This window comes from Podarcis cretensis (assembly GCF_951804945.1).
Source record: "Podarcis cretensis genome assembly, chromosome: 2".
NCBI classification, from domain to species: Eukaryota; Metazoa; Chordata; class Lepidosauria; order Squamata; family Lacertidae; genus Podarcis; species Podarcis cretensis.
The window spans coordinates 42502135-42513731 of record NC_137171.1 but is presented as its reverse complement, the minus strand read 5'-3'; the positions used below and the strand labels follow the sequence as shown (position 1 = coordinate 42513731).

Sequence of the window (11597 nt, the reverse complement as noted above, 5' to 3'; positions counted from 1 at the left end):
TCCCCAAATATTTTATTCAAGATGGCACTCCTGAGTCCATTTAACGGTGGGTTTGACTGAGGCACACATACATATGACCTTCCAATTAAAATAAAAAATAGACACATGCGCTTTATAGTTCTACATATTTATCCAGCACAAGTGCGGAGCTAAGCGCAGACCTCAAATAGCAAGCCACTCCTTTAAAATACGGCCTCCCACATGACACGCGTGAACCAGAAGAAAAGGGGAGGAAAAGGGGAAAGGTCACTGCTCCCGTTTTCCTCAAAGGCAGCGACCCGTCCTCTCGCAGGCGCCGCCCTGCCAAAAGGCGCGCGCTCTCCCCTGGCGGGCGCTTGCTGCCATCCCGCCATTTCAGCGGGCGGCCAAGAGCACAGAGGCCTCCGGAGGGGGCGGGGCCTGCGCTTCGGCGGGAGGGGCGAGCTGCCTCTTAGCGGCCGGCCTCTTTCTACCCGGGGCTTTGCGGCGGGATGGAGGAGGCTCTGCGGCGCGAGCTGGGCACTTCGGCGCTCCGGCCTACGGGCCACTCGGGGGGCGGCTGCATTAGCCACGGCGAGAGTTACCACACCGACCACGGGCACGTCTTCGTGAAAAGCAACTCCCGCGCAGAGGTGGGGGAAAGAACCGGAGGGGAGAAGCACCGGCGGGTAGTACTCCCGGTGGGGGGGAAGGCGGGTGTGGGCGATGGGGAGTGAAGTGCAAAGGGTCGAATAAAAGCCGTGCTGCAAGAAGGCGAATTGTTGTTTACTCCCCTTTGCTGAATAGCACTCCCATGTTGTTTGCTTCTTTTTTTTGCAAAGTGGCCTGACATAGGCGCAAATGCACAGAGCGAGCTGGTAACCCGTCGCAGTGACGCGACGACGAGGCTATGTCAATGGTTTACTTCTCCTGCCCCGCAGGCAGCTGTTTAAAAGCAATGGAGCCGCGGCCGAAAGAAAAAGAAAGAAAGTGCCTGCGGACGAGCCAGAGTTGTGGTGCCCCGGCTGCGTGTTCGTTGGCAGACAATCAAAAGTCGGAACTGGAGAGGGGCTTTCTCGCCATCCATCTCGTGGGCCCCGCCACTGCAGCGAAGTGGAGGTTTACTTTTGAGGAAGTGTCTAACACAGGCATCCCCAAACTAGGCCCTCCAGATGTTTTGGGACTACAATTCCCATCATCCCTGACCACTGGTCCTGTTAGCTAGGGATGATGGGAGTTGTAGTCCCAAAAACATCTGGAGCACCAAGTTTGGGGATGCCTGGTCTAACAGGACATCTTGGCAGGGCTTTAATCTGAGCCAGGGCCATAGGAGTCCATTTAAAAAGCTGTGTTTTTGTCCACACCACGGAACGCGAGAAGCAGTAAATGAGAGTGCCCGTGATTGCATTCAGGGTGCCTTGTTTCGGCTAGGAAAGTAGCTTGCGTAGGTAACAGGATTTGTGCTAGGCATTCTTTTTATGCCGACTCTCCTGTTAGAAAATGTCCACTTGCGAGGCAAGATTGGCAGAGGTTTTGATAGCTAGTGTTAATGAAGGAATGAGCAGACATGGCTTGGCAGTTAGCTAAATAAATGCTGCTGTGTTGTGAATTGTTTTGATTCAGTGCTGAAAGGGCAGATGTGACCAGAAAGGGGCAAATGTGTTGTGTATGCAGGCTCCTAAGATTATTTTTCTTTTAAATCTGACATATGCTGGAAAGTTTTGTATGTCAAAGTGTTTACAGAAGTCCCCACCCCTTATTTTATCTGACAGGCAAGGAGAATGTTTGATGGAGAAATGGCAAGTTTAACAGCTATCCTGCAAACAAAGACTGTGAAAGTTCCTAAACCTATAAAAGTTATCGATCTGCCGGCTGGTGGTACTCTGTTTGTGATGGAGCATTTGGATATGAGGGGTTTGAACAGGTAATCTCTGTCTCAATTTCTTGCTGCGATTTACTTGCATATTTGAGGAGGAAAATCAGTATCATGTAAACTACTTTGAAGAAAACAAGTTAATAAAAATTAATCAGATTTACTATTTGTTTATGCAATGATGTGAACCAAAGTTGGGTAGCATCTTGGCCCATAAGTGTTTTATGAAGACTTCTAAAGAAGGGAAAGAGGACCCAAGTGTTTATTCAAAAATGTTAAATTTATTATTGCTTTGCTTCAGTCTGAGCTGCAACCAGCATGCTGCCATGTACTTATTCTAAATTAGGGTTGGGGTATCTCCTTCAGCCTGACGGCTGCATTCCATTGTACTCAACCTTCCAGAGGTTGAATGCCAGTGGTGACCAGGGACAGAAGCAAAAGTAGTAGAAGAGGAGGAGGAGTTTGGATTTGATATCCCGCTTTATCACTACCCTAAGGAGTCTCAGTGGCTAACATTCTCCTTTCCCTTCCTCCCCCACAACAAACACTCTGTGAGGTGAGTGGGGCTGAGAGACTTCAAAGAAGTGTGACTAGCCCAAGGTCACCCAGCTGCTGCATGTGGAGGAGCGGAGACGCAAACCCAGTTCACCAGATTACAAGTCTACCGCTCTTAACCACTACACCACACTGGGTAGAACCATGGATCTGACATTCAGGTTTGTGGCATAGGCTATGTGCTAGCCATGCAAAACTCAGACCATTTCTCACCCCTCCATTTTTCCAGGTGAACAAGGGGCCTTATCACAGTTCAAGGACTTTGCAGCAGGGCAAAAGCACATTAGAGTGTGGAGCAGGCCCTGTGATGGTTGTGGACTGGGAAGGTGCATGACAAGAGAGTCCAAATAGGGCCAAACAGAAAAGCCTGGAGGGCTGCATTCTGCTCTAAATAATGAAGCTATAACTTTGTCTGGGATGGGAGGGTAAATTACCCTGATCTTACTGAACTTCCTTTATGAACTTTGGTGCAGACAACATTTTCCAAGTTACTGTGTTTGCTCTTTAATATATTTGGTGAGATTTCAATGTTAATATATTAATTAATTATGTATGCATTTACTTGTGTATAGGATCTTACTGACTTTGAATGCATAGATTTACAGTCATAGTGTGACGTTATAATTTTCTTGGGAACTTTCCCAATAGGTGATTCTGCTGGACTGCTGGTAACAGCTTGACAGTCTTTTAATCTTTCATTTTGGAATGGAAACTCGGAATTGATGCAATAAATCAATTTTTATTGTAATCAAACAAATCAGATTGGTTAGAAATTTATCAGTTTGGATATAGAACCTATATTACTTCACAGACACACTCAAAACCAAATTGCCCCTAAATCCTCCAGATCAGCTTGTCATCACAGGACATCTCACTGGACCAAAATTCCAACCTCTATTGTTGGCCGAGTTTCTAACAGGTCAAAAGTTTATGCTGATTGATGCAACACATATTTCTTCTTTCAAGAACTCCAAACCTGGAGTTTTTATAGTCACTTGCCCAAAGTCCAAGGTAACTTAACAGGCCACTGTCTGATAAACAACCCCATATTTGGGCTTCCAGCACATGCAACACTGAGGCTTAGTGTTATAAGGGATCATAGTGTCTTGAATGCATGCAGTGAATGTGTTGAGGTGCTGGATGAGACAGCCTTATTTCTGTCCTTTAGAGATAGGTACCTCTTAAATTGGGGTTGGATAAAACATGTGCCCTCCCAGATGCTGTTTCATGGTGAAACCATCAAATTTTTGTTGCTTTGTAAAAGTGTCTTTTTTACACCACTAGACATGCAGAAAAACTTGGAACACAGTTGGCTGACCTTCATCTTCACAATCAAAAACTTGGGGAGAAGCTGAAGAAAGATGCAAACACTGTTGGTAAAGAACCCAGCTGTCCATGACTTGCCAATGCCCCCAGCTGTTTTGCTCTAACTCTATAGCAGAACCCCTAAAAACTCTTCATTGCATGCATAAAGAGATATTAAAATGCCAGTAAGCTGGAGCAAGTCAGCCCTCCCTGAAAATTGCTCCCCATGAAGTGGTTACAGTACATGTCACACTTTTAAACAACAAAAATAGGTGCTGCTACTGCGTACCCTCGAGTACCCCTTGGGGAAAAAAGCACTGGGCAGCTGCATTTGGCCCCCAGGCTTGAGGTTTCTCACCCCTGATTCAGATCATGATTTTGTCTCCAGTAGTAGCAACTGCAAACTTCTCAGAATCTTACTTAATTTGTTGTAGCTGAAAACTGAAAACATAGACACTTAGTAAGAGCTATGTCTTTTTAAGGTTTTTAAGATTTGGTGGAGCAACCTTTATGGTTCTCATGCTAGTGGCAGCTGAGACCTGTGGGTATAGGGTGGTATATAAATTAAATAATAAGAATAAGAATACAATGGTACCTTGGGTTACAGATGCTTCAGGTTACAGACTCCGCTAATCCAGAAATAGTACCTTGGGTTAAGAACTCTGCTTCAGGATGAGAACGGCAGCAGGAAGTCCCATTAGAACGTGGCGGCAGCAGGAAGTCCCATTAGCTAAAGTGGTACCTCAGGTTTTATAGAGTGAGATGAGCGCACAACCCTAGAGTCTGGCAAGACTGGCCCGAACGGGCAGGGGTACCTTTACCTTTTTATAATAAAGTTTCCTATTTTTAGAAAGTTATTCTGTTCAGAACAGACAATCACCACTTCTCTCTGTTTTAATAGGTAAAGGTGAAGAACAAACGGGGGTCCAGTTTGTGGATAAATTTGGGTTCCACACTGTTACATGTTGTGGCTATCTTCCACAGGTATGATCTGAACTAATGGCTCTTCAACACTGATGAAATCTTTTAGTTTTTGTTCACTTCTAATTTTCCTTTAATTGGGAAAGGCTGAATATGTTTGAATAGGAGGACTTTTAAATATTAATTCAGAGAACTGTAACTAGGTATGAAGATTCCAGGGCTACTGTCACAACTTTTGGTATTAGTAACCAATCTTCACCTTTCAGCTAACACAACAGCAGATGTTGGTGTTTACAGCTGCACCAGTGAATGCCTCTGAAAACAACTGCTGTGCCTTATGCAGCGTCAAGAGTTTGTGTTAGCAGTAGCTAATAGCTAATTAACACAGCAAGAGTCTTCTTTTTATATATAAAAGTGTACAATTTCATATTTTTGTAAAGTGTGTAAAAGTCTGAAAGTCTCATCTACAAACCATTTAAATCGGTTTCAGCACCAGAGAAGTAAATACCGTATTTTTTGTCCCATAGGACGCTCCGTCCCATAGGACGCACCTAATTTTTTTTGGGGGGGGGGAATAAAGGAAATTTTCCCCCTTTATTTGCCCCCCAAAACCAGGTCGGGGAACAGTAGGATTGGGCCGCTGTGCCTCACCGATGCCTGCCCAGCGCGCGGGGCGCTCTGCTTCAGGGCATCCCGCACGCTGGGCGGCAGGCTGCTATCCGCAGCCTAGGGAGTCCTGCGGGAACTCCCGCGGGCTCCCCAGGCTTGCTGATAGCTTCCTGAAGCCTGGAGAGCGAGAGGGGTCGGTGCGCACCGACCCCTCTCGCTCTCCAAGCTTCAGCGAAAGCCTGTATTCGCCCCATAGGATGCACACAGATTTCCCCTTCATTTTTGGAGGGGAAAAAGTGTGTCCTATAGGGCGAAAAGTACGGTAGGTCTAGATGAGTCTCCATAAAAATGGTATGGCTTAATTGGTTTATGAATTGCTTGTCTTATTTCCATTTTTCATCAGAGGGCCTTTTTCAAGGCATCTTCTCATAGAGGCAAACTGGCTGAATTTTTGACTACTTGCGTGTTTAGGTGAATGACTGGCAACAGGATTGGGTGACTTTCTTTGCCAGGCAACGAATTCAACCTCAGATGGACATGATTGAGAAGAACTCTGGAGACAGGGAAGCAAGAGAACTTTGGGGAAAACTCCAGGTAACGATGTCCCATGGGGACCATAGAGGGAATTGTCACATTCGTATATGTGGGGTTGTTCTCATTGTGTAGAGTTTCTGTAATACCTACACTGTCTGTGCAGATGTCATGATCCTCTTCTCCCCAGAACCTAATAAACTAGTGGAAAAGAGTCTTTTCACCCACATCTCTCTGAGGTCTCTACTAATTGTGGACAAACAATACCGTAGCAGCATTAAAGAACCCTCATGTGAAAAAGACCAAATAATATTTGAAGGGAGAGGAGGAGCTATTTGAATATACAATAGTACATTTTAAAAACAATTAAAGACTAAAATAAGCATTCTATTCATTGAAATAAACACTGATATGTGGCTATTTAATGTGAGAAGGAATGTCTGAGAATTTTTAAAAATTTAAATACAAAAGGCTTAAAAATCTTCTTTAAGCCTTTTGATAAAGTAGTACCTCAGATATCTGGTTTAAATGCTAACAAGACTGGAAAATCTTGTTACAGTGGTACCTCGGGTTACATACGCTACAGGTTACATACGCTTCAGGTTACAGACTCCGCTAACCCAGAAATAGTGCTTCAGTTTAAGAACTTTGCTTCAGGATGAGAACAGAAATCGGGCTCTGGTGCAGCAGCAGCAGGAGGCCCCATTAGCTAAAGTGGTGCTTCAGGTTAAGAACAGTTTCAGGTTAAGAACGGACCTCCGGAACGAATTACCGTATTTTTCGCCCCATAGGACGCACTTTTCCCCCTCCAAAAATGAAGGGGAAATGTGTGTGCGTCCTATGGGGCAAATGCAGGCTTTCACTGAAGCCTGGAGAGCGAGAGGCATTGGTGCGCACCGACTCCTCTCGCTCTCCAGGCTTCAGGAAGCTATCCGCAAGCCTTGCAAGCTCGCGGGAGTTGCCGCGGGCTTACAAGGCTTGCGGGCAGCAGCCTGCAGCTGCGGCGAGTGTCCACAAGCCTTGCGCGCCCGGCAGGAGGTCCCGCCGGGCGCGCGAGGCTTGGGGTGGCTGCCTGCAGCACGTGGAGCCCTCTGGAGGGTGCCCCGTGCTTTGGGCAGGTGTGCGCAAGGCTTGGGGCGGCAGCCGCGGCTGGGGGGGGGAGAATAAATTTTTTTTATTCATTTCCCCCCAAAAAAACGCAAGCTCCGGGGACAGCTGGGAGGCGCAGCGCGTCTTCCCGCTGTCCCTGGACCTGGTCTGAAGGCGGGCGGCTGGGAGAAGAGCGCTTCTCCCCGCTGCCGGCCCCACAAGTGCCTGGGGGGGAAATAAATTTTTTTCCCTTTATTTCCCCCCCAAAAACCTTGGTGCGTCCTATGGGCCGGTGCGTCCTATGGGGCGAAAAATACGGTAAGTACTTAACCCGAGGTACCACTGTACTTAATTTTTGGGTGTGATGTGCCCCCTACTGTTCATGTTACTTTAATTTAAATCCTATGCACCTAGGTTGTCCACACTCTAGATTTGTCTCTTTTTCTCTATCAGGATTTGATGTTTCTACTGTTTAAAGCCACAGATTAGAACACCCCACCCCCTTACAATTAACTTTACAATTAAATCCTGATTTCTTTTTCAGCTGAAGATGCCCAGTTTGTTTGGCGATATGGAAATATTTCCTGCTCTTCTACATGGGGATCTGTGGGGAGGAAATGTAGCTGAAGATGACTCTGGGCCAGTTATCTTTGACCCTGCAGCTTTCTATGGTCACTCTGAGTATGAGTTAGCAATTGCTGGGATGTTTGGTGGCTTCAGTGGTTCATTTTATTCTGCCTACCACAGCAAAATCCCCAAAGCACCAGGGTTTGATAAACGGCTCAAGCTGTACCAGCTATTTCACTATATGAACCATTGGAATCATTTTGGCGGAGGGTACAGAGGTTCATCTATCAATATAATGAGGAATTTGGTCAACTGAATTCCTACCTGTAGGTTTTATTTCCCTGTTTTGGAAAATATATACACATATACACACACCATGGGGTTTCAACTGTGCTAATGTGTATATGCTGTAATAGAACCCGAGCTTGCACCCTCTTCCCACAGCTAAAGGCCAAGTCATCCTGTGCCCTAGGTTTGGTGTCCTGTTCTTGCAGTTTATCAGAGAGCTGCCCAAGGAGGTAACAAACCTTTGATTTGCACAAAAGAGGTTTTGTTTTGAGGTGGTTCCATAGATCTAGGGAAAAATTCCTGCTGTGCAAATAGTTTGGAATAAATTTTTAATGCCCAAAAGAGGGAGAAATCCAAGCAAGGCATTAGAACAGGTAACAACTTGCTAGCTATGTTCATACATATACATTCAAAGGAAGATTTACAGTCTTTGTGAGTGGAAAGATTTTTCTTGTCCTCCTACTTAGCTTTCAACCTAGTATTTTGGTGACAGATACCAAAGGAATATAGCAGCCATGTTCTGAATAGAACTGGAATTGGAAATAGATTTGGAAGCATATATTGAGTCTCTGGGGACTTCATTCCACGTGGGAAGATAGAGGGTTGCAGTCTAGGTGCTCTCTCCCCCCCCCCCCCCCCGTTAGCATTGCAACTTTGTCTTAGTACATCTGTAGCAATTGGACTGAACAGTTTGTATGGACCACAGTTTATGGTAACCTGCTTCCATGCCATTAACTTTCATCTATCAGCCTCCAGCTAGAGTACGTTACTAGCCCGTATGATCTTGCCTCCCTAAATAGTCTGCTGACTTATAATGTGTTTCCAGGCCCTGGTGAACTAGCTGTGCATTTATAGGCATATATGGCTGTCTCAAACTTAGTTTCTTATGGCAGCTTGCTAGACTCTCTGCCTTTTAAGTCATTCCTTAAGAGTTTCCTATGCTGCTCCTGACAATTGGTAAAATGAAGTGAAATGCCTTCTGGCAGATAGTAATGCAGTGAAAATACATTCTCATTAAAGTGTTTCCCCTTACCCAATGGTTTGGGAATGTGAAACAAACTTTGAGGAAGGCATCATAACACTTAGGCTGTTCTCCATTTTAGGACCACATTTTCGTGTAGGATTGCCAACTCCTTTTCCAACAGGGCTCTCATGATTTAAGTGTAAAATGATAGGCAGAAAGATGGTGCGTCTTTCCTCAGTGCAGCATCTTCCTGCTGGGAAAAGTTTGCTTGTTGATCTTTTACGTGTCCTACAGTTGTTAAGGCACAAGAACTTAGCCAGAAAAAAACATGGCAACCCTAATTCTAACCAAAATGCTGTTGCAGCACATCCTCCTCAAAGTAATATTGCAGTAAAATTCTGTATTACGTTATTCAGTTTTTTCACCAACCTGACAGTGACTTACCACGCCTAACTTCTAGCATTAATTCTCTGTCCAGGTGGCAGCTGCCCTCATGTTGGTTGTGTGATGCAGGGTTAAATTGGAAGTGGAGGAAGAGGCATATGTAAAAGTAGCAAGCATAAGTTACTTTATTTTATTCTAGTATTTTTCTTGTTTGGTGGTTTGGACTAGTACACGTTCACTGCAGGTATTATCACAGTTCCTTTCTGGTTCATTCCTGGTACTCATGCTGAATACATGTACCTGGATTCTTACTGGAAGTTCCTTAACATTGCATTTGGAAAATAGGTTCCCTCTTGTGGCCATTATGCATGTCAGTTTCCTGCTCTCATTACATAATTATTCAGTTACAGCATTTTGTGAATTCTGCAAACGGATCCAGAGCTCCTGGGATATGTCTAATAATAATAATAATGGGATTAGGATGGAATTATACATATGAACAAACACTATGCCTAATATTACCAGGTGAAAGAGGCATGATTCCTAGAATGCATGCTCATGTCAAACACTGAATTCTTTCTGTTGGCTTTTACTTAACATTCCTCTACAGTGTTTCCTGATATTTTTCAATTGGTTTTACACTAAAAACAAACAGATATAAACTTACTTATTAATTTCAGCTGTGTGTGTGTGCGCGCTACTTTTACTTTTAGTAATAGTATCAGTGGCTGTTCTGGGTTTAAAGCAAAGCATTGTTCGTGACTGTAATTCGTAATCTTTCTGGGTTGTGTTGAATAAAATATTTTCCGGACTGATTAGTTTTCTTTGGGTTTTTATTTATTGTTTTCTATCTGCAATGGTAAACACAAAATATTATGACCTCCAAATATTTGCATCGTGTAAACATTGTGAATCAACCTTCACAAATATGCAATGCATACTATATTGTTTCATCAATAAAGTTAATCAGTGTTTCTGTAATTGGCTTGTTAAGCCACAAAGTAATTCATTGCCACATTGTAGGTTTCTTGCTCCTTTCTGCTATGTCCTTTAAAAACTCAGTTTCCCCTGACCCATTTGCTGGACTTTGCTGCTGCTTTCTGTACCCAAGTCTTCTTGGAAGAAGCTTCCTGTACCTGTCAAGATTCTCTAAATGTGGCCTAGATTACAAACAATGATACCTTCCCTTCAAAACCTTTCAAGCACCTCTGCTTGTAAATATTGTGAAACAATTAAGAACCAATAGAATATAAAACTTCTGCAAATTCTGAAAAACAGTTTCTGCTTGTACAGTGTTAACCAAGATGGCACAGTCACATAACAGTAAAACAATAGCACTGAATTACTCTTTGATAATCTTGACAAATTTGGCTTTTCCTCCTACACCACCTGTCTTTTTCCTTTTCTGATTTGGGAGATGAGTGACAGTAGCTTATTATCCATATCTGTTAGTGCAGTGAGTTGTAAGTTGCTTTAACTGCTTTCAAGGGACTAGACCAGGGTAGTTGATGTGGTGTGTTCTGGATGTTATTTGACTCTGCTCCATCAATGCCAAACAGCTTAGCAAATTGTTAGGGATGATGGGAAGGTAGTGAAGCATTTGAAGGGTAGGACATTGGTTAAACCTGGACTAGACTGTACCACTGAAATATATCACAAGCAGATGCCATTGAATTTTGAAGTGTGTCTGTTAAATTGAACAGGGCTTCTGTGCTGTTATTAAAAGTGCTAGAGCATCTGCAGCAGCCCAACCATAGCCTTCATCTGCTCCAGCTGCAACAAAACATGTATCTCCTGTATCTGTCTCTACAGGTAGAGGAGGCCCTATAAACCTTCCAACAGTTTGACTTTAACCTGCAAATGCACAACTGTTGTCTCCTGATACAGATGGATACCATCCACCCCCAAGTGTCCTTCCCACTTTGAGCTATGACTAAATGGGTAGCTGTTCCCAAATGAGTTATCAGTATCTTGCTATGTAAATTGGGAGTTATCCCCATTAATAGGGTTTGTATAGAGATCTTTTGTACTGGTGAGGATGCTGAGTTTGGAAATCAATAAATAACGAAATTTGTTTACATAAACTGTTCCACATGGGATGGTAACCACCTTTCATATTGCAAGCCCGCCAGCAAGGGGTTTAGCTATATTGGGGTTGTCTTGTTTTCACAACTTTTCCCTAACAAAATGCAATTATTTACGAAGCAGGTTTTTACATTAGGAAATAGAGCTTCAATATTTCCCAGTTGTGAGGAAACTTTTTTCCTTCGTAAAATGGAAGACAAAATAGGGAGAAAAAACTTGCTTATGTGAAGTGGAACATGTCCCACTCATACGGAGAGAAAATGATTAGACTGCTACAGTTTCCTGCTATATACCAAACACCCCATTGGCCATAATTCTCAATGCGCGCAGGATGCAATGTGCACCCCGGAAGTTAGAGCGGAAATAGTTACAATGCAGACCGGAAACTCAATAAGGATCGCGGTGTTGCGCCAGCGACTAGGGGCAAAATCCAATCATCTCGATGGTTTCTTGTCTGTCAAGATATAC

General features: G+C 44.0%; 1 protein-coding gene across 2 annotated transcripts; it reads left to right on the top strand.

Moving 5' to 3' along the window:
• Nucleotides 1–186: 186 nt before the first annotated feature.
• On the top strand, nucleotides 187–9856 carry LOC307210349 (ketosamine-3-kinase-like). 2 transcript variants are annotated; one of them, XM_079966185.1, is made up of 6 exons: nucleotides 187–498; nucleotides 1731–1882; nucleotides 3671–3762; nucleotides 4593–4675; nucleotides 5693–5815; nucleotides 7386–9856. In XM_079966185.1, the coding sequence occupies exons 1-6, from the start codon at nucleotides 202–204 to the stop codon at nucleotides 7722–7724; spliced, it is 1086 nt and encodes a 361-aa protein (XP_079822311.1). In that variant the 5' UTR covers nucleotides 187–201; the 3' UTR covers nucleotides 7725–9856. The 2 variants fall into 2 exon arrangements, with proteins under 2 accessions (XP_079822311.1, XP_079822312.1); XM_079966186.1 differs by having other exon boundaries at nucleotides 361–611.
• The last annotated feature ends 1741 nt before the right edge of the window (nucleotides 9857–11597 follow it).

Coding starts and splice junctions, on each gene's coding strand:
- LOC307210349 (XM_079966185.1), top strand. CDS start 202: ATGACACGCGTGAACCAGAAGAAAAGGGGAGGAAAAGGGGAAAGGTCA. Junction 499..1,730: donor GGCTCTGCGGCGCGAGCTGG/GCACTTCGGCGC, acceptor TTTATCTGACAG/GCAAGGAGAATGTTTGATGG. Junction 5,816..7,385: donor AACTTTGGGGAAAACTCCAG/GTAACGATGTCC, acceptor TTTCTTTTTCAG/CTGAAGATGCCCAGTTTGTT.